This window comes from Centruroides sculpturatus, unplaced genomic scaffold (genome assembly GCF_000671375.1).
Source record: "Centruroides sculpturatus isolate CEXI.00-Female unplaced genomic scaffold, Cexi_2.0 scaffold672, whole genome shotgun sequence".
Taxonomy (NCBI): Eukaryota; Metazoa; Arthropoda; class Arachnida; order Scorpiones; family Buthidae; genus Centruroides; species Centruroides sculpturatus.
Genome location: NW_019384845.1, coordinates 246,995 through 269,889, shown reverse-complemented (window position 1 = coordinate 269,889; position 22,895 = coordinate 246,995). Strand labels below are relative to the sequence as shown.

The 22,895-nt window shown below is 29.5% G+C and overlaps 1 protein-coding gene across 1 annotated transcript; it reads right to left on the bottom strand.

Annotated features, from left to right (window-relative positions):
• Positions 1-454: 454 nt before the first annotated feature.
• LOC111630376 (probable rRNA-processing protein EBP2) lies at positions 455-20,967 on the bottom strand. Its single transcript, XM_023374465.1, has 9 exons — positions 20,897-20,967; positions 16,181-16,264; positions 12,131-12,327; positions 11,911-12,034; positions 11,705-11,794; positions 7,933-8,008; positions 5,745-5,814; positions 3,232-3,376; positions 455-572 (listed from the first exon to the last, which is right to left on the bottom strand). Exons 1-9 carry the CDS (start codon positions 20,948-20,950, stop codon positions 516-518), a joined length of 897 nt encoding a protein of 298 aa, XP_023230233.1. The 5' UTR covers positions 20,951-20,967; the 3' UTR covers positions 455-515.
• Positions 20,968-22,895: the final 1,928 nt, after the last annotated feature.

The window sequence follows — 22,895 nt, the reverse complement described above, 5'->3', positions numbered from 1 at the left end:
AAACCTATAGATTTATCTCTCTTCCTGTACTAATAGCAGGGTCCCTGAAGAACTAAATGTTTTTATGCTGAATAATGAACATAGATGAATTTTCTTTAAATACAACTTAAGCAATTAAAAAAGTTATGGTAAAATATACAAGAAAAATGCAATAATCTTATGTGAAAGATCCATTAACTTAATTTTTCATGAATGTGGGAAGGTGCAATTTAAAAATTCAAGGAATGAAAACAACCAAAAAAAGGTTAACAATTACAGAATCATTGTTCTAAAGATTGCATCTAAGGCATTCCTAATTTGTAAAATGCTTTTAAAAAAATAGTTATATATGTAATTGAAGAGAAAATTTAATTATTACAAACTGATAAATTATAAATACAAGTAAGTGTTAATTTAATTAGAAAACAATTAAATGAATACATAAATAAAGTTAAAACAGATATAACAATTTTCATTTTGTTTGTATTTTATTTACATAAAAATTCAAGAAATAACTTTGTTTCAAAACAGGAAAATTATCTTCTTTTTCTGTTTTTCAGTCTTTTTCTTATATTTTTACTAGGTCTCATTTGCTGTAATAAAGAAAAACATTTATTATCAATNAAATTTAAAAAATATATATATAATTATCAATATGTATCATTTAAATAATGATTTAATTAATTTAGTGATAAACTTAACATTGATTATATTTTAATCTGTATTAAGTTTATTCATACTCATTTGATTAAAAACAAGTTATGCACCAAGAAGAAGGCATTGGAATCGAATAGAATTTTATTAGTGAGAACTTAATATGGTAATAAGTGATTATCATTGCAATTGGGCAATTTCCTGTGCAGCAACGATACAAAAGGAACCTTTAATACTTGTTTGAGCTCCTCCTGATTGTTACATCAAGCGGTGTTGTCAGACATGAAACAAATAAATACCATATGCTATCCTCTGACAAATTTGCCCACAGATATTGCAACTTCCACTCCGGTCGTAGTCAGCTGAAGCAGATGCCCATCTTTTCCTACAAATGTTCGATGGTCGCCAAATCTGGACACTTGCTGGCCAAAAAAGTAACGGAGACATTCCTGGGAATGTCTCCGTTACGTTGTGCGAGGCTGAGCATTATTTTGCTGAAAAATGGCTGTTTGCATATGAACGTACTGTCTTGATATTAATCACTGCTAGGAATGACTGATTGTCACACAAAAATTACTCCCCGGACCAGCACACCAGTAATGGGATCAAATACCTCTCAACAATAAAAGCAGGATTGAAGCGTCCTCCACACTATAACACGATAGTCACCATTGACAGTCAACGATGTTGGGGCGCTAAAAGCCATAGCAGTTTCCATGATGCAAATTTGTTTCTGCCGTCAATGGTAGGGATTCTGTAGCGAATCTTTCTGCCTATCTCTGAATGGTGGACAAAGACGCCATTGCAGCTGTTCGTTCCTGTCTCACAATCAGAGGATCATCTCTCGTGCAGTCTGAGCGCCCAGGCTTGTATGCCATATCCACTGTCCCAACACTTTCCAATAGTCAAGTTAGAATGGCCATATGACTAAAAGTTCAGCAAAACAGTAAACTTAGCGCAAAAATCGGGCCTGCGATCCTCACACTCAGCTTTCAAAGACCTCTAAAGAACAGATAGCCTACAGTAAAAATTCTGAACACGGCGAGCTCTGCGATTCTTCTTAAAGAATACTGCGACTTCTGGTGGCATTACTTGGTGGGGAATCGGGCCAGAACTGTAATCATTTACATACTTTTCTGAGACAAAGTTATATGCAGTTTGCAGTAATCAAGCAATTCTGTCTGGGTGCGTAACTTTTTTGTCTATTTACATATTTTAAATAAAATATATATCAATAATTTTGAAAATTAATAAATTATATTTACGTAAGTCCAAAAAAATATACAAAACCATTAATTTGGCCTATATCTCAGGAACTAATGATCAGAACAGTATGAAACTTGTTTTGATCATTAGTTCCTGAGATATGAAACATTTTACTCACATTCAAAACATTGTATTCTTTATGCAATAAAACAATTGGAAAACAGAAATTTCATGTGAACTATCTCTAATCAAAAACAACAAGAAAAAATACTAAGCATCATTGTAAACATTTTATACAGAAAATGATTAATATGATGAGTGGTTCCTCTTGCATGAATGCATGCTACAGTTATTGTTCATGCTAGTTATAAGGTAGTTTATCAGCTCTATTTGGTAGCAAAGTCCATTTATGAATAAGGGCATCTTGAAGCTCTTGATGTGTTCCTGGTGGAGGCTGGCAATATGCAATTTGTATCCAAAGAGTATTCTGCACACATTTTATGAAATTAGGTTTGGAGATGTTGATTGCCATTCCATGCAACAAATATCTTCATTTTCAATAAATCTGCACATCCAGCATCTCAGGAAAGTCTCACAGTGTTCCAAAACCTCATCTCTGTACTCCTTGCAAAATAGCAGAGCTCAATCTGGCTATTAAGCATAATGCCACCCCAGATAATGCTATTACCATTGCAAACTGATTCTTTTCATAATGTTAATGTGACTTTTTTGGATACCCCACTCTTTACAAATTTTAATCTGATGAGAATCATTCTGTAGACTGCATCTTGACTTCCTGTAGAATTTGATGATTATGCTTATTTTTGGACATGAATATATATGTATAAAGTTGAATTTCCGTATAACCAACTGACTCTAGGAAACATGGATAATTTGTCAAATGAAAAATATATCAGTAGTGAATATAAAAAATGATGTATTTTCAAAATTCTACAGAAAAATTCAAAATTCATTATGTAGGATCATTATGTAATATGGAAATCCAACTGTACAGTATATATATACATATAACTCTAAGCACCAGAAAAGCATCTGCTTAGGCTTGGGGCTGCATTTTTCAAAAATAATTCTATAAAATAAATCACAGTTAAAACGTAAAAATTTCTTCATCTTTCAAATAATTGCATTTTTCTGAACTAATTTTGAAAAATATGGGAGAGGTAAACAACTTTGTTTGCATTAATCAGAAAAAAGTAGAGTAAAAAACAAAAAAAATTTATATATATATATAATGTTTTTTTTTGCTCACACACAGACTATATACATACATACATATATATATATATATATTTAGTTGTTTGTATGTGTGTAATTTTAAGAATTTAACAACAATATATAGGTTTATATATGAGAAAAATGAAGTCCTGTTACCTTAAATTTTTTTCCTGATGGAGTAACTTTCTTGCTTTTGAAACCTGAAATATCCCCTGCACTATTAGCATCATTATATTTTGATCTTTTCTTCTTGCCCCCATAACCATATTTCTCATTTTTCTTTTGTTGTTTTATCTTTGACCTAGAGAAATAATTGAAGGAAGCATTAATTCATAAATTACACCATTAAACGTTTTATAATTTATATAAAAAGTTTTAAATAGTTTAATACTGAAAAAGTCACACAGTAGAATCAAAGCATCTGCTTATATTAAAAGAAATAAAGTACTACAGGATTAATCTTTTTTCAATAGAAACTCCATGGAATCAACTATGGAGTTCTTATTGAGACCAAGACTGCCTGGTGGTGTCTATATATTTTGTGTACTGTATTAGACCCAGGTCAGTGTTGTGTAGGTTTAATGGTATATTACCATGGTAGCCAAACTGCAGCTTGCAAGCCATGTATAGCTCCTGTATCCTTATAAATTTACTTTTATAGACCTGGTACAAAGTAGTTACACATATGCAATATTTTGATAGGTGTGCCATTATTTAGTATTATGTACATATGGATTGTAAATGAAATTTGCAATTTAACCTTGAACAGTCAATTGAAAGCTAAGAATAGATTCATAAACTTGAGAGAGTTAAATGAATAGTTACCTAACCACTTATAAAATACCAGTAAGATAATAATGATATTTATTACAGAACAATAAAAACTATAGTATTTTAACTATATATAATATAAAATATCATTCCAATAGGTATTTGTATTTGATTCTATTTCTAATAGGTAATTTATGACTCCTATTGTATCAAAGTTTGGCCACTCCTGGCATATTGTTTTAGAGTGCAAGAATTACAGCTTTGTGTAATTGTGATATTTCTTGTTTTTTGAAGTGTTTGCAATAAACATGAATGTGGGATTCTATTGAATGATTTTCTGTAATCTGTCATGTGTAGATTTCTTTGTTATTCGTGCTCTTGAAGAATAATGGAGTTTATAAGTAATTGTTGTTTGCATTCCATGTTGTTTCTTATTTCTGACCGTGCTTTTGTTAAATTAAAAGTAAATTAAGCATGTTTGGTAAATTATGTATTTTGACTCATTTATGCAATTTCTGACAGGTGCAGTTGGTTAAATGATTCAAAGGGCATGGATTCAAATAAAATTAGGCCTAGTATACAAATTAATTTTTATTTTATTTGCCCATATAAGAAAAAATCTTATTCCTTAATAAGTCAATTCATTTTTACAAAAATTAACCCTTTGCCCTTGAAAGTATCGATCGGGTGATACCCCCGTTGTTAAGCAAAACTTTGAGGATACCTATTCATCTTTAACCTAGTAAAAATTGACTTTTGTAACAACAGATGTCAGCACTTGACGGCAGTGTCTTGTATATCATCTGTTTCACATATTTTTGTCCAAGTGGTGTTTTGTTGACTTAAAAAATTTTAATTAATGCTTTTTTTTTCTTAATTTATTTTTTCTGATAATTTTTTATTTCATTTTTAGCATATTCATGCAATAATATTACTGTAATAAGTTCATTTATGCTGTAATAAGTCAATGTGTTATAAATATTCAAGTTGTGACTTTCAGTTCTGACATTTTATACATTTTTTTATTTTCTATTTTTTATTTTAATGTAAAATATCAGCAAATGTTACATGTATTACTACTGGTAATCATATGTTTATTACAAAAATTTATATTCTTGTTTGATATGAAGTAAATAAAGTATATTAGTTCATTATATTAGTTGATAGCATAATAAAGTTTTAGTTTCAAACAAATGTTTGATATAATGTGTGATAATTTCACAACGAATAAACGTACATGCATAAGTGTTATATAGAGTCGTACAGAACAATATTCTATGTCTTTTTGGCTCATTGCCAGCAAAAAAGCTAGGTAATTAATACAAATTATCAAGTTTAAATGTCAGTTCTGATATATATTATTTTTTTCTTATAAATTTTTCTAATCAAATGTATTGAAAAATATTGTATTTAAAACTAAAGATATTAATAAATGTACGTAATTTTTTTCATATGAATATAATAATTTGATTTTTTGGTGAATTTTTAAAATAATATTGCCTGACTGACCTATATCACCATTGGACAGTTTACAAAATTAACGTAAACAAGATGGCGGTGGTAAAGGGTTAAGCTAAAAATGACTTCTTGTAATTTGAAAAATAGTTTGTAGATTAATCTGCCTTATCTTTCAATTCTACCTCTGGCCACTTCCTTTCTTATGAGTTTATCATCTAGTCATTTATTTTCTGGAACTAAACTTAAAGCTAAATTGCTGGATTATTTTTCAGATAAAGTTAATTTCTAATTAATTAAATGTCCATATTTATAATAAAAAAAAGTGATTAAGCCATCCACAGAACAATAGATTGGTGATTTACTAAATATAGTTTGTGACAAATTAGCGATGCAATAAAATTAATATTTCTATTGTAAGTCAAAAGAATATGACTTATTACCTTTTGTTTTTTGATTGCTGAGATTTTTTAGACGTATCTTGCATAAATGATTCAAAACTTTCTTTCTGACCTGCAAAATATTTTAAAAATCTTTCAGAAATAAGAAATTTCTATAAAATTTTAAATATTTAAATTCTAAAAAATATAAATTTATAAAAATATTTTTATAATAGAATATTTCTCATTTTCCTTTTTCATTTTTATCTATATAAATCTGCACATTACTTAAACAAATGCATAGTTGCATAAGAAAACATGGTAAAATTCAAAAGTACAGAGAAAAATTTGGATACAAACTATTAATAAAAAAAAAAAATTAATAAATGATCATCCTTGATTTAATAATAATAATGTAGATAATAATACATTAATAAAAGAAAAATACTTTATCATCAGAAAGGAATTTATATACACTTCCCTATTGGTTCTTTTCATTGCTGACATATAGAAATTATTCTTAATTTATTATGAATTGATATATGCACAATACATTTTTATAATTTATGTTTTGTGCATATTATAATAATAATTATAATTTTCTTTAATTAATTATATTAAATTATATTTAATTAATTATAATAAATAAAAGTTTACATCAAACCTTTCACCTTGTGACGGCACATCGGTTGCAGAACACTGAGTTAGAGAAGTACATAAAATACATTTAATTAATTTATACAATAAAAATCTGTTTTAAATAAAACAATTTTAGAAATAGTTTTACTTATATGCACAATACATTTTTATAATTAATGTTTTGTGCATAATATAATAATAATTATAATTATTATTATAATATGCACAAAACATTAATTATAAAAATGTATTGTGCATATAAGTAAAACTATTTCTAAAATTGTTTTATTTAAAACAGATTTTTATTGTATAAATTAATTAAATGTATTTTATGTTCTTCTATAACTCAGTGTTCTGCAACCGGTGTGCCGTCACAAGGTGAAAGGTTTGACGTGAACTTTTCCATATTCTATTAATTTCAGGTTTTATTTATATATTTTTATCACAGTTGTTGTGTTTCTTATGCTTGTATTTCATTCACTGATCAAATAAGATGATGTTAAAGCAATAAACACATATGTTGTCCCAGTACTTACTTATTCTTTTGGAGTTATACATTGGACTCACACAGATCTTGAGCAACTCCAAATGAAAACAACAACAACACTTACTAAGCATAAACAACATCATCCCAAATCTGCCATAGAAAGATTAACCCTTTTACCTAAAGATGGCGGACGTGGCCTGATTGACATAATTAACCTACACTACAAACAAATACAGACATTGAGAGAGTTTTTCTACAAAAAACTAGAAACATCCCAGTTACATAAAGCAGTAATTCTACAGGATTAAATAATATACTATTAAATTTACATTCACAACGTATGGACATGACAACATATAAATAGCATAGACATTATCAAGCAATCATGGGTGTGAAAGGCACTCCATGGCAGACATCCCTATGACATGACCCAGGATTTTGTTGACAAAACTGTGTCAAACAGCTGGTTAGCTCAGTAATTACAGGATCTAATTACAGTTCAATTTATCAATTTTTTCATAACTCCATTTAAGCAACCACTTCACTTATGTGGCCAGAAATTGTATACTTTAAAGGTGGCCACATAAGTAAGGTATTACTTTAATACTTCTAAGAAATATGTAGGGGACACAAGAATTTTTTGTCAATTTTTTTTTTGAGAACCACTGACTTATGTCTAGTATTACAAGTATTACTAAGCATAAATATGTTTAAATATTAACAGAATTGAATGTTTTGCAAATTAAGAAAGAATAAAAGCTTTATAAATTAAAGAAAATGCTATATTATCATCTTTGATCTTTATTGAATAAAAATATTTCATGAATCATTAGGAGTTAAGCTGAATTTATCATTTTAGAAATATCAGCTAAATGACCTGTTTGTTCTCAAAATTCAGCATTAAGGGAACTACAGTATCCATTAAAAAAGCACTGTGTCATTGAAATTGGCTTAGTAAATCAAAATTTACATTTCTTAAATATTTTTCTCAAATAATATAAAGTACTTCTACAAAATATTAAATAACATTAAAAACTAAAATTAGACAATTTGAAAATTCAACTGCTAGAATGTTCCAAAATAATTATTATGTTACAATATGTTTAACAACTTAATAAATTATACCTTTCTTATATTTTTTAACAGATTCAAGTAATTCTTTTTTTTCTTTCTGTCTTTTCTGAAGAACTTCATGTTGAATCTACAAATAAAATATTTTATAACTATTACTACTAAGTAATATTTTATTCATATAAAGTTAAATGTTTATGTTAAATTTAATATCTTTTAAAATAAACTTATATTTATTTTACTCCAAACTTTTGTAGTAAAATAACTTTACACTTGCATTCCACTTAAAGCAGTCCCATTCTGCACTATTTCATTAATATACTCCATGATAACTTGTATTTCATTTAAATCATTTGATGCAGTCAATCAGTCATGGTAATTCGTTTGGTGTTCTTGTATTTGATTAGCTTTTGTGTATATTCTGTGATACATTTTTAGTATATTTTATCATATCAAGAAGAAAATATGCATATGACAAATGCAAAAGAAAGTAATTTCTCTGAATATAAACTACAAATCAAATAGAAACTGAAGTTGTGGATGCTTCTTTCGATTTGGCATTATCCTCAATACAGTAATGAAAAGTCTGTAAAATGTGGATAAGGTTAAATTGTAAACTACAAGTTAAACTGTAGTTGACAATCTGTTATTGGCCATCATCTACAAAATATGTTCTTCTTTTAGTATAAGAAATGAGCATATTTTGTAGCAAACAGATGTAAATAACAGATTAGATAGTGTCTGAAATAAGGTTGGAAAAATAATTTATAATGTAAGAGAACAAAATATTTTCATGAATTTTAATGACATAGTTTAATCATTTTTTCCCGTGTATAAATGATGCATTCATTGATATTTTGTTAAAACATTTTTTCCACATCAACAACTCACTTTGATGCACTGAACAAGAATATATTTCACATATTTTTTAAAATCATCTTTCATGAATACTCAACATGGCTTAATCAGGCTTAGTTTTTCTCCAGTCAGTGATAAAGACTTCTAAATAATAAAATTTATATTCAGGCCTAATTCTTTTTGTAGTGATTAGCATTTTATCTCAATCAAATATCCAATGACTTTTTTCTCTGTAATTCAGATTTTTTATTGTTGAAATCAGTTATTTGATGGAAAGGGTAGTATAATTATTTTCAAAACATGTAATGCAATTTTTACTTTTCTGGCTGTATATATAACAGAGGGAAAGTATGACAATCGGTCAAAAAATGACACCCCAAAACTTTAAAATTTTTGGACTTGAGCACATTGAAACTTCGAGAAATGCCAAAATTCGGGAGTTTTTCTGTATGTATGGATATTAGTGTGTGTTTGTGTGTGTGTGTGGATGGGTAGGTGGCACAATTTTGTTCACTCTATTTGAAGCTTAATAACTCTTGTGCTTTTTGTTAAAAATTTATGAAATTTTGCAGGAAGGTTTGTGTATTAGGGGATTGATGCTATTAAATTTTGGTGATTAAAAATCAAAGGGTGGGGAGACAAAGGGAGTCATGTGTATCTCCAATAGGATCAAACTTAATGACAATTTTACTTGTTATTTGCATTTATAATTTTTTATATCCTCCCTACCTCAAAATTAATATTTTTGCTATTTCATAACAGTTAAAATATGAAGATTTTCTAAACAAAATATAACAGATAGCACCATCAAATGTTGGGAAAGTCAAGCAACTTATTGCTGGATTTTTTTCATCCATCTGATGCTGAATAATGATAAAGCATTTGATCTGATCAATCTACAGAATCCATATGGTAATTCCATCTGTGATTCCCTGACCAATTATGACATTATTCCAACTTATTAATGTTTCTGCTTGTCCCCTTTCCATTACATAATATTTGGCCAAGGTCTAAGGCAAGAATACACTTTTTTGTTATTAGAAGAAAGATAAGATGTAAATTAATAGCCTTGGTGGTTATCACAGTCAAAAGTCAATATCTATCGGTTCAGGTGGTGGGGCACTCAAAATACTTGCATTGGAGTTGACATGTTCAGTTTTCTTATCTCTGTATACAATCTGCATCGTTCAGCATTAGTCATTTTGGGAGCTTTCCTGATTCCTTTTAAATTTTTCTTTCCAATGATATACATATGTTTTGTACATTTCTGTTCATATTTCCTTTGCAATTTCTTTGACATTATGAAAATTTTCTTCAACGTGCACACTTATCAGCTTATAACTTCACAAATTCTATTTTTTGATTATTATTGCTAAATAATATTGTAGATCCTGTCATGTACAAACCAACACTAATTTCAATGTCCTATTTCTTTGCAATCCAAAATTTAACTGCCCAAATGACACTATGTTAACATTTTTGGTGTTCACGTGCAATTGCTATCCCTCCTCCACACAGCTGCACATCCCTATTATCCACCATTTTAAATAGACATAAACCTTCTATCCAATAAAATTCAAATTGTTAACATTATCATTTATAGTTTACAAGATAAATAGCAAGATTTGTTGCAACGTTTGGTTGCTCCAATTTTTGTACACTCCCTATACTGAACTGAATTTAAAGATGTGTTTGGATCAAAAAGGAAGAGAGCAACAGATGGATTCCATAATATTTGTAGATTCCTTGACTTTTCCTGCTAAAAATCTTATTCCCTGATTTTCCAACTTTTCCGGTCTGTATGGACCTTGAATCTATGATAGAAATTCCATTATTATAATCTCTAATTATGTTTAGTTTTAACTGAATTAATTGATTTATCTCTTAGTCAGCCTATTTGAAAAGTTTTCTATTTCATGTACTATAAGATAACTCATGAAAGTATTTTTGACAAAAATAAGCTTTTGTTACCCATTTGAAAGAAGAATAAATATTATAAACTGATTACTGAATACAGTAATGTACCTAATTGAGAATGGAATTGAGCAGCAGTTCACTCAATAAAACAGAAGCAGTCAATGCATTAAATACATTTATCTAGTCATTTTTAGAATCAATTCAGCATGTAGAATTTCAATGAATTCTGGAGTTGAATAAAAAAATATTTTCTTTTTTATTCACTCAATAATACTTACTGATTTAAACAAGAAATTATAATCATTGTTTGCATAATTGAATATCTGATTAATTTATTAATACACTCAAACTAATGCTATGAAAATTTTAAATTTCTACATAATTTCACAAATAATATTATCAAATCTTCTCTTCATCTTATTCTGTTACAGTAGTGTAATTCAAATTTTGTTTCATCATATTTTTATTTATATGAAAATACTTTAACCACTCAACAGTGATTGACAGATATATCTGTCAAGGGTGATTACGTGGCACTGGTGACCGACGGCTATATCCGCAAAAGAATTTTGCAGATATCACCAAAAACTACCACAAAAAAAAAATTACATAAAATAGTAATTATGTAACAATAAAAAAAGAGTTTTCTTTACTAGACATAACTGTTTATAAAATCTTTTTCTGAAATGGTAATGAGAAAAAATGCATGGAAAAATACTTTAAAAATTTCCCAACTACATAGAGATAACACCATACCTGACTAACCCACTGCTGAAAGGTTAACATTTGCTTGAGAAATGTGCTGTTATATGTAAAAGAATTATAATTGAACCAACATGATTTGAATTAATTGTTGCATTGGTATTGCAATAGAAAAATTATTCAAATCTTTATAGAAATTATATAGAAAAACAAATTGCATATTAGTAATTCTTTCTTCATTTTCTCACATAATTTCTCTCAAGACTGTTGAAAGAAAGAATTTTTGAAATTTATTATATAGAATAATTTTCATTGTAAGAAATAATAAGTTTATTTAAAATATATTTACCTGCTTTCCATATTTCTTTAATTCACGCAACTTTCTTGCTTTCTCAGATCTTTCAATAACTAACTGTTTATGTAAAAGTTTCTCTCTAATCTAAAAATAAATTTTAAGAATCTTAATTTTTTAATACAACTTTTATATAATTCTATCATAAAACTTTTTAAATATAAATTTAAAACATATACATAATGAATTATATTTTAACATACCCTTTTCATATGTTCATCACTTTTGGCCATTTCAGCAAAATAATCATCTGGTCTTTTAGTGGGTACACCCAGTTTTTTAAGACGAGGAATGCATTCCAATACTGCACCTTGTGCTTGACGGTAGCTAAGTAATATTAAATAAATTAAAACATTAAAGAGCTAACACAATTTAATTAAGAATGTGTTTATGTTAATATTAAATTTCTTAAATGCAACTTACAAAGTTAATTCTCTTTTAAAATCATTTTGAGCATCATCATCTGCTGAATTAGCTCCTTTTGATTTATTTGATACTTCTAACTCCCCAAATTCCTTTTGCATCTCATAAGTCATTGGTGCTAAATCATTTGACAAATCCAAAAATTCAATCCAATCCAAATGCAATTTAAATTCTTCAAGTTTTGATTTCATTCTTGCCTTAATTATTAAAAATAAATAAAATAAAGCAAACATATAATCAATTTTTAAAATTATAAACAAATTCCCAATTAATTCTGACTAAATTTTATACTATAATAATCACAGTTGTCATCAGTTAGAATATTTTTGTCAAATAAACAAGGAATTCTACAATCTTATTTATGACACTGGATTCTTCAGTTCATTAGATTTGAATATCAAATTTAAAGTAGGCATCTGAATAAGATAAATATTATCTTATTCAGATGCCTACTTTAAATTTTTAAATTAAAAAAAAAGTAAAACTGCTTAAATATTAAGCAGTTTTACTTCGTCGCAGACATGGTCGTAGGGCAATAGGTAAACGAAAGCCATTCTGCCTAAAGATCCGGCAGATCCGGGCCGTAAAGCGTCCACAGTATGGGAGTGAGGGACGGAGCGTTGTCCAATCCCTTGGTCTGCGCAATGTGGTGGCAGGGAAGAGAGACTGTATGACTCTATTTTTAACATGGTTGTATTTGGAGGCAGTAAATCCGACCATGTCTGCAACGAATCTTATGTAATGATAGAGATGCAGTTTTACTTTTTTTTTTAATTTAAAAATCACCATAATTTAGATGCAAGAATATAGTTTTAGAAAATAAATAACAACTATAGTGAGAAAATGAGTATAAATTTATGTATTTCTTTTGGAATTAGCACAAGTCTGTTGAGAACAAATCATACAGGAACACTGAGTGGAAAAAGTAGGTTTCCTGACACAAAAGGATATGTATTTCAGGCTTAAAACATGCCAATGTTAAATTTTGATAATATCTGGAATTATGTAATTTAAACACATTTCTTAGCAAGTTAAAAAAATTTTATTTAACAATTATTAAAAAATATCTAATTTCAAAATTCAAATTTAAATAATATCTGAAAATGATGTAATTTCAAACCATTATTATTTGATTTAGAAATATTGTGTTACTAGTTCTTTATAACAAGTTAAATGCTTAAATTTAAACTGACTTGATTTCAATATTATATTTCATTTGTATTTGATCTGAAGATGCAAAAGTAAAATAAAGCAAAGGTACTCATTGAAGTTAATTTATTGTTTTTATTCTGAATTTATTATATCATGAATTCTGCTTATTAATGAGGTTACAATTTATTCTAAAGCTACCTAATGAAATTAATGCTAAAATATGAACTGACCATCTACCTTCTAAATGTTCATATCCACAAATCACTGTCATAATTCAAACATATGGAATATTGTACTGTCAATTCTTAAAAGGTTGCCAAAATGTAAACAACACATCATTCAGTATGTATAGATAGAGGTCATTCAAATATAACATCTGCACAGGAAAAGGGGATATATAACAATGTTATGAAGGATTGTGACAGATAGGGAAGTGTCAACAGAATGAAAACATCATGAAAATTCTCAAAAATTTTCCTATTTGAAATAATTTTTTGCCAAAATCATTATGAAGAAGTACAGTGGTGCCTCGTATAACGTACGCCTCGAATAACAAACGCTGCGAACAACGGACTTTCTGTTTGGCCGTTACGTGACTCGAGCAACGGACTGGCTGCGAACAACGGACTTTCTGTTTGGCCGTTACGTGACTCGAGCAACGGACTTTCTGTTTGGCCGTTACGTGACTCGAGCAACGGACTGGCTGCGAACAACAGACTTTCCGTTTGGCAGTTATGTGAGGCGAACAACGGACTTTCTGTGAACAAGTGCAAATGATGTTTCCACTCTTTTGCCGTTGCCAATGACAATATGCTATTTTTACAATATATTAGTATTATTAGAATATATTATTAGTACAGTATATCTGAAGTACAGAGCTCCCGTTGGAATTCAGCTTGCTCCCTTGTTTATTATGTACATCACCTCAATGCAGGGTATTTACATTTATTCAAGTGTTGTGCAAATCATGGCTTCTAAAAAAACAAAGATGATTTCAATTGAAACAAAGCAAGAAATCATCAAAAGGAGTGAAAGCTGACAAAAACTTCCTTGTCAAATGGGGAGAGGTTCAGGAGTTTACCAACACTCATTATCCAAACAGAGCTGAGACTAACAGGATCAATGATCTCTACAATGACATCCTTGCCCGTTATTTCCGACAGGTGTTGAAGAAAAGAGAGAAACAGACCACCTGGGACATGTTTTTCAAGAAAAGGATGGAACAAGAGGAGTTGACCCTGCAAGCTCCAGTAGCCTCTCCTGAATCTGACTCCGATTAAAAAACAATAAAAAGAGACCTGCTGCAATGTGTAAAAGTCTGTATCTGTATGAATGTGTGAAGAAAGTGTTCCTCCACTTCCTCCTCACAACATCTGACTACCTGGCATAATTGGTGACTGTTCCATTTTCAATTTTTTTTTATGGTACAGTATGGATATGTTATGCTGTGGAACGAATTATATATTTTAACATGTATTTCTATGGAAAAATGTGTTTCGTATAACGGACTTTTCACTTAACAGATGTGCACCTGGAACGGATTAAGTACGTTATACGAGGCACCACTGTATTTTAATCAATGATTATACAGCAAGTTTTTGCTTATTTAAATTGTACTTCAGAAGAACTTTTAGTATGAAAGGATGGCAACAATTGTTGCCTTTATCTTTTCATATTGCTATTGTTGCCTTTACAGATATGGATTATATATGAAATACTGTTGTACACAGTATATAACATATTACCTTTAGTCTAGGAGTTACTTAGTACACTGTCATCAGATTCTTCTTGGTAAATCAGTTAATTTCATTTTTTTATATTGGCCTACTTTTAAAATTAATTTTGCCCTGGCAAGAAATACAAATAAATTAATATACTGTAATCTGTTTTACAGAAATGGTTGACTTTAATAACAAGGGTAGCAGTCAAGCATAACAGCAACACGAGGGTATCTAAAAATTGATGATAAAATGTGACAAGGAGGATGTAGGTAGTCAAAAAGAGCTTAAAATTGGTAATAGCATATTTGTAATTACCAATGACCTTATATTTGTAATTTTTCCAAAACAACTAACGTCTAGGACAAACTATGAAATATAATCTTGAATCATCAAGCTGTCTGGATATTAATGATATGCTAGTATACAGTAAATAATATAGAAATTAATTAACAATGCAATAACCTAAGAAACCAACAACAATAACATTTTAAAGTGAGAATGTTTTTGCCCATGTTGAATGGACATCATCAGGCAACAAACTGTTGAGAAAACACTGGGATTACCAAACAAGTCTATATAGGGAAGGTTGTAAGATGGAAAATGAAGAGGGGAAGAGCTTACAATTCATAGAACGACTTCCAGACAATGGGGAAGGAGTCAATGTCGCAATAGTTTATGGCTGAGTTATGGTGGGTGGCCTTGTAAATTTCCACTTGTTCTGTATGTTTAAGGACATATTGTTTAGATGTGTTATGTAAGAGATGTGCCTCGTGGAAATCTATCTGGGTGCCTGGATCAGATGGCTATCTATGCATGGACTTTTTTTTTTTTATCATCAAAGGGATGTACAGTACTTACACCACATGGTGTAAGTACTGTACATCCCTTTAATAATAATAAAAAAAAAATGAATATAATAATCTCTTTGAAATACTGAATATAATAAAAATTAGAGATGTACTTACACCACATGACGTAAATACATCTCTTATATTCATTATTTTAAAGTGACTTTTCTTTTTAAAAGTTTTTAAAACTATATATAAATATACCTTTTTTAAATATATTTTAATTAATCTCCCAAATTTACAAATTACATTTATGACTGAACAAATTGTAAAAGTAACATAAATAAATAAAACTTAACAAAGTTTTAAATTATTTTTGAACCACTTACCACATTATTTACATGTTTTTTCTCTTGTGGAACCAATGCATTTAAGCCTTTTCCAAGTTTACCTTCTGCATGAAGTTTCTGTAACTGAAATTCAAAAATCATATTCATAAACACTCAATGTGCAAAATTTTACAATACAGGGTGAACCAGAAGTAGGTGAATAGTAAATGATGTTTATTTTGAGATTATATATACTACTGCATTCAATTTTTATGTATATAGTAATGAGCAATTATTTATTGTGACATCTTCACAATGCCAGGCTGCAATTTTTAATCATATTTTTAATTTATTGAATTTAAAATATACGCTTTCCACCTCAAATTAGTAATGGCTAGCCCCTGTACATCAAACTTTTCTTTTAACAATAGAGTTGTGCCTTTCATCTATCTAACACCTTTCAGGGAAAAATTTTTGAATTGAAATAACATGACTTCCAATTTGCATCAAAAGTTTGTATATAGTCAATCGGGGCCTCCCGCCCATAACGTTTCCATATCTGGTATCGTCTTTCATCTATCTAACTCCATTCTCAAGATAAAGGGAAGACAGATGGATGGACGACAGTGGAAATTTTTAAATAAAGAAATTATAAAATAACATAAAAAATAAAATACAGGTAACCCTCATTTTATGCCGCAGTTCCATTCCTACAAAAGCTGGCACAAATCAAATTGGCATAAAATGAACCCATATTGGTTAGGTGTATTAAACACTCGGCTCGGATGTCACGCCAACAGTTAACTCAATCAAAAACTTCAGATTATGAGGCGTTAAATAGAATTAAAAGAAATATTTTAATCTTGCAAGTGCTTTCAACGTAAATATGTACGTCGTCTTCAGGCAATTCAAAATCGAATTTGAATTTGAATTGCCTGAAGACAACGTACATATTTATGTTGCACTTGCAAGATTAAAATATTTCTTTTAATTCTATTTAATGCCTCATAATCTGAAGTTTTTGATATTTATGTAGAACCTAACCCTATACCTCACTAGGTATAGGGTTAGGTTCTACATAAGTGAAAATAAGCAAATAATTTTGTTTATTAATACAATATAATACAACATACATATGTTTTTAATTTTTAAAATGTATTTTATCATAAAATGAAGTGAAATGTTTTTATTAAAAAATTTTAGTTTCGGATCTCTCATATTTTTCGGAAAAAGGATCCATCTTTAATTGTTTACATTTTTGTTTTCTTTCATTGAGAATTTCAGAATATGGTCGAATATGATGCTCCTTTTTACATTTGCATTTTGCTCCCAATCATTGTCTAACTCACAAAGTTCATCCGTCAAACTTTCCATAGTTGAAAGGATATGTTAACCCGACGTAGAGCTACAGACGAGCAGAGACACTGATTGGTTGACCACTGGTTGTCGTAGCACATATATAAGGCCAGTTTGAATGGTAAAATTGAAGGTGGCTAAGGAGAGATAGATATCATCTGACTGACAAGAAGTAGATATCGTCTGGCTAATAAAAAAGTATCGTCTGGCCAATGAGAAGTAGATTTGTCTCACTTATGATAGTTTGTGATCACTGGAAGTGCTACTGTATCGTAAGGTGTTTTCCTGAATGAACTGATAAGGGATACATTCATTGATGCTATGGATTTAAATGCCATTTATTGGACTATTAAGTTTAATAACTTGACTCGTGGGTACCTAAACGTTTAGTATTTTAATATTAATTTAATGCAAATATATACATACCCAATAATATTAAACAAAAAAAATAAATATATTCAATAAAAATCTTTGTTTTAACGAATATACAATGTTGAGGCTCGGTAAATTCATCAACATTGAAATGAAAATCAGTCTAGCATAGGGAAAATCGGGGAATTATATCACAAAATGGCAAATTGCACAGCATCATTATTGTGAATTAGCGTAAATTGAGCCTGTGTAAACCGAGGGCTACCTGTACAGACATCTCATAGTTATATATAATACAGACCTTATTCAATTACTTTCCACCTATTTTTGGTTCATCCTGTTAATGGAAATTCTACAAATGTAAATTTTAAAATGATTATTATTTATTATTATCATTATTAGAAACTTACAACTTAATCAAAGCAATTTAATGAATAATTATGCAGTAGAGCATCGTTTATCCAAAAGTCAGTTATCCGAAAGAATTCCATTCGGCAAATTTAAATTTTTGCTAGTGCTGTGGCGCTGCAATCTTTGGCTATATCTTGGGCTACTCCAATATTTTTTTTTGTTGATGTGTGTGTTTTAGCTGGCAGCACTGGCCTTTTGTGTGGTGTTTTTCTGAGGACTGTGTGTCATGCTGAATCAAACGTTTTTGATACTAGATTAACTTCTAAAGTATAATTTTTTTGTTTTTATATTTTTCAATATATTTATTTTGTCTGTAAAAAGTAAAAAAATAATTTTTAACGATACAATAGCCACGATTATTATTTTAAAAAGTTTATGTCAGGCTTAACATCAACGAAAATTCAACGCAAAGCGACACGCAACGGAGAAAAATTTCAACAAGGAGTAGGTTAATATATTTTTTTGTACATAATCGGTTATCCGAAAAATAAGTTATCCGAACAACCCCAGTCCCCAATTGATTCGGATAAACGACACTCTACTGTATTTTAAGCATGATGAAAAAACTATCATCATTTAATAAAATTTTTTATTAAAAATTTTATTTATACCCTGATGTACCTTAATGCCAATGTATTGTATACATTGACAAATGAAAATTTATATTTCAATATAATTGAATGTGTGCAGGAAAGAATGGGACAACTCCATTAGGGCAATTTTTTTTATTACATCTTGATGTTGATCCCAAGAAGTCTCACCTTGCAGCAATTAAGGAGATTTCTCTTTCCATTATAAATGAGAAAAAGCCAGAATTAAAAATGTGCATGCAAGACAGAAACATCTCCCAGAATGGTTCCTTTGTTTTCTGCAAACAGTATTCTAACATGCAGAATGAGAGCCAGATATGTGCAAAAGTTTTACCACAAAAACAGAAAAAAATGAAAACAAGTTATGACTTAAGTCATTCAAAAATATACCAGAATTGCCAGCATTAGTTTTACAAGCTCTGGATAAATAGTGACAGCAAAAAAGTCAGTTTCTGCCACATAGGAATGAGACAAGTTATTGGCACAAGACAAACTGACTGGAGAAGTGTGAAGGTGAGTAAATTTGTATAGTGCCAGTAACTATATAACTAATATTGAAATTATTATTTATTGACTGTTATTAATGTCCTTAATAACAGTCAATAAAAAGAGTTAAAATTTGTATGTGTTTGTATGTTTTAACTAAAAAAATAAGAGAAAGGAAATGATAAGCAATTACCAAATAAAGAAATGACAGATTTAAAACTGAAACCAAAATGAAAGCATTCTGTACATATGAAAATAAATAGAATGTAAATAATTTTGAAACAACTAATAAGCAGCATTAAGAACGTAATAGCTGCAATATTATATAAGGCTAAAGATAATTGAATTTTACTCATAGAGTTATAAACACAAATAAACACGAGAAAAGAATACACAACAAGTACAGAAAACAAATATTAATCATTACAGAATTTCATATTTGTGCCACGCGCGACTTTATAATTTCTGACCCGAGAGTCATCAAGTCTTAGATCAGATATTGAGTCTGAGTATTTGCAATTGGCCTGAGTCCAAATCTGGGTACTTTAACTCAAAAAACTTTACATGTGACCACAATTTTGCTGAAATAAAAAAGTAAAACATTACAGATTGTATCCATGGAGTACCTGACATCATTGTTACTGGACTGTCAGATGCCTCCATTGTTGTCATTGACCCTGCTACGATCAAGAACTTTAATGATTTGTGTTCCAAATACTACAAAAGGAATGTGAGCAAAGACATGCACTCTGCAGAGAGAAAAGTTAAAAAGGTCATGAACAGTATCAATATTCAACATGTTTTTTTTCCATAAAGATGAACATGGGATAGTTGAAGCATATCCCTTTATTGATGGTCTGGAATTTTTGAAGTGGACTGCAAAAGATGACACCATGGCCAGTGTCATTCCCATAAGAGAACAAACATACACAAAAGGTGTCCATAATGAAACAGAAAATTAAAGATCTTAAAAATATATGTACTTTAATGCAATATGTACTGTACCTCAAGAACACTTACTTTTAAAATGACATTATGAACTGGCCAACAGTTGAGAAATACATAGAAGATTATTGAAAATGTAAATACATGTAAACCCAAAACTCGTATTTTGCAGTTATGGTAATAAAATCAAGGTGCTTAACAGCAACTTATTTTCTTTAGGCCTAAAATATTACGGAGGTGACCTAAGAACACTCAAAGCCCCATAGAATATACAGGGATTGTAATTTTATCTCGTACAATCGCTTTGCAATATTTGGCTGTTTTTGTTATAATCGCTCAAATAGCACATAAAAGGAATAATTTCGCTGTTTGCAGGTAAAAGGGAGATAACTCCATACATTTTAAATGGCTTTTTTTTTTTAATATTACAAACGTGACCTTATGAAGTTCACGTATTTGCAGAAACAATGTCAAATCGTTGTAAGACACCATAGCACAAAAAAGTAAACGAGCTGAAGTCTGTAAAATCACAAAATGGTTTTAACGTTTTCCTGTAAAATTGTGAGCAATCCCATTTTTTCCTGTACTCATTCAACTACAAGTATTATGAATTTACCTCAGCATCTGAATCGAAATCAGATTCACGTGTATCGTCACTGGTCGTCGACATCTTGAAAACACAAAAATTATGTTACTATCAATGTTGCCAGATCTTAAACCAAAATAATATATATATATATATATTTAAAAATACTGCAAAATAAAATTTATTTTATTTTATTTTCAAATGTTTGTAAACAAAGTACAACGTATTATAAGGAAAAAACATATTTCATAATTATATATAGCTCGACATATTCTGAAAAAGAGTTGCCATATTCTCTATTCGTTCACTTCAACCCTATCGGAAAAATTTTCCTGAAATGTTCCTTTCTACTCGAAAATGTTCCGATTTATATCAAAATAAGTCAAATAAGGATTGTAGGTTTGCAAATATCGTCTATGCTTAAGCCACCTGTCTTCACAGGCGCATACTTTTAGTCAGTGTTGTGGAATCGGAATCGGAGTCGGAGTCGACAAAATTCTTTCGGCTCCGGCGACTCCGATTCTGAATTTTACTATTGATAAAATGTAAAGTACAATAAATACTTTTTGATTAGCTTTTAAAGAAATTTCTTAGAAAATGGACACTTCGATAAATTTAGATATCAAAATATATTCACCTATTAAGGTCATTCCATACCAAAATTTTATGCGTATCGCACACGACGCGCTCTTTCAGAAAATAGCTTTTAAAATTTAATCGAATATTTTCACATCGCCTAGAAAGCCGTTATTTCTATATAACGCACGCCAGACTAAGTATGTTTTTGCTATTATCCAATAAAAATTATGAAACATGAAGCATTACTCGACTGACTTTTCATTTGTAAAAAGATATCTTAGACTTTATATTATGTAAGTTATATTAACATTTGTTTTGAATAGCTCGTATGCTGTGCGAATCGAAATTATCCAAAAGAAATTGAAACTGAGTAGCGTATGAATCATTCAAAAAGCAAATAATTTCTTCAATATGCTAGTGTATCGAATTGGTTTTAGATACTGGTGGCACGCAACACGATCTGAAATCGACGGAATGTGCCTTCTGGGTGATATTTTAAAGAAAAGTGGTCCCTATTCGGGTGTTATTGACGCGAAGAAAACCGAGAAAACGCAGCAGCCAGTCCGTCGGTCCAAGCGAAAATTTTTTGCAACAATCGCAACCGGGATTTGATCCTGGATCCTTCGCTGCGACAGCCTGTACTGCTCAGTTGTCTGGTCAACTTTCTTTGTACTGTATGAGAAAAAAATTAATGTATATAATAGCTCGTATAAATATCATAATAGTTCAGAATATACATGTTAAGACAGAACCTATAGTCTACTTTACTAATAAAATATAATAGGATCTCTAGATCATTTTAAAGAAAAAATGAGAAATTTTAGTCTCGTATAAAATAAAATTCATTTGAAAAAAAAACTGTTAAAGGGAAAAAGTAAATGAGTTTCTAAAATTAAAAATTTCTTATTAGAAAATTAAAACAGCCAAAGATCTAATATATTTTTAGAAATTGCCTCAGATAAAACTAATAAAAGAAGAATGTAATGAAAAAAAAAGAAAAAAAATGTATATTTAATATATGGTCTTCAGTGAATTTGTAAAAAAAACTTGTAACCCGAAAAGCGTCTGCTTTAAACTGAAGAACATAAATGACCCAAATACATATTTAATTAATAAAATAAAAAAGTCAAAAAAGGTCTCTTGGTGCCCAAGTGAAAACATTTCAAAAGGTATGATAAGTCTTCAAACTAGAAGCTATAAAATCTTAATCACCATTAAATTTTAAAACAAAGAATATCCTTGAAATTTGTTCTTGAAAGCTTCACCATGTCATTATGTTGTTAAAGCAAGAACGCCAAACGTACAGACAATAGAGAGGTTGCGACCGAAGTTCAAACTTTAAACTTGTACGGCAAGCAGAAGTACATGTTTGACGTTTAAAAAAAATCCCACTTTCATTTTGATAATTTTGGTGTCAAAATGCTCAGTAGAACCCTTGCATGTGTATAAA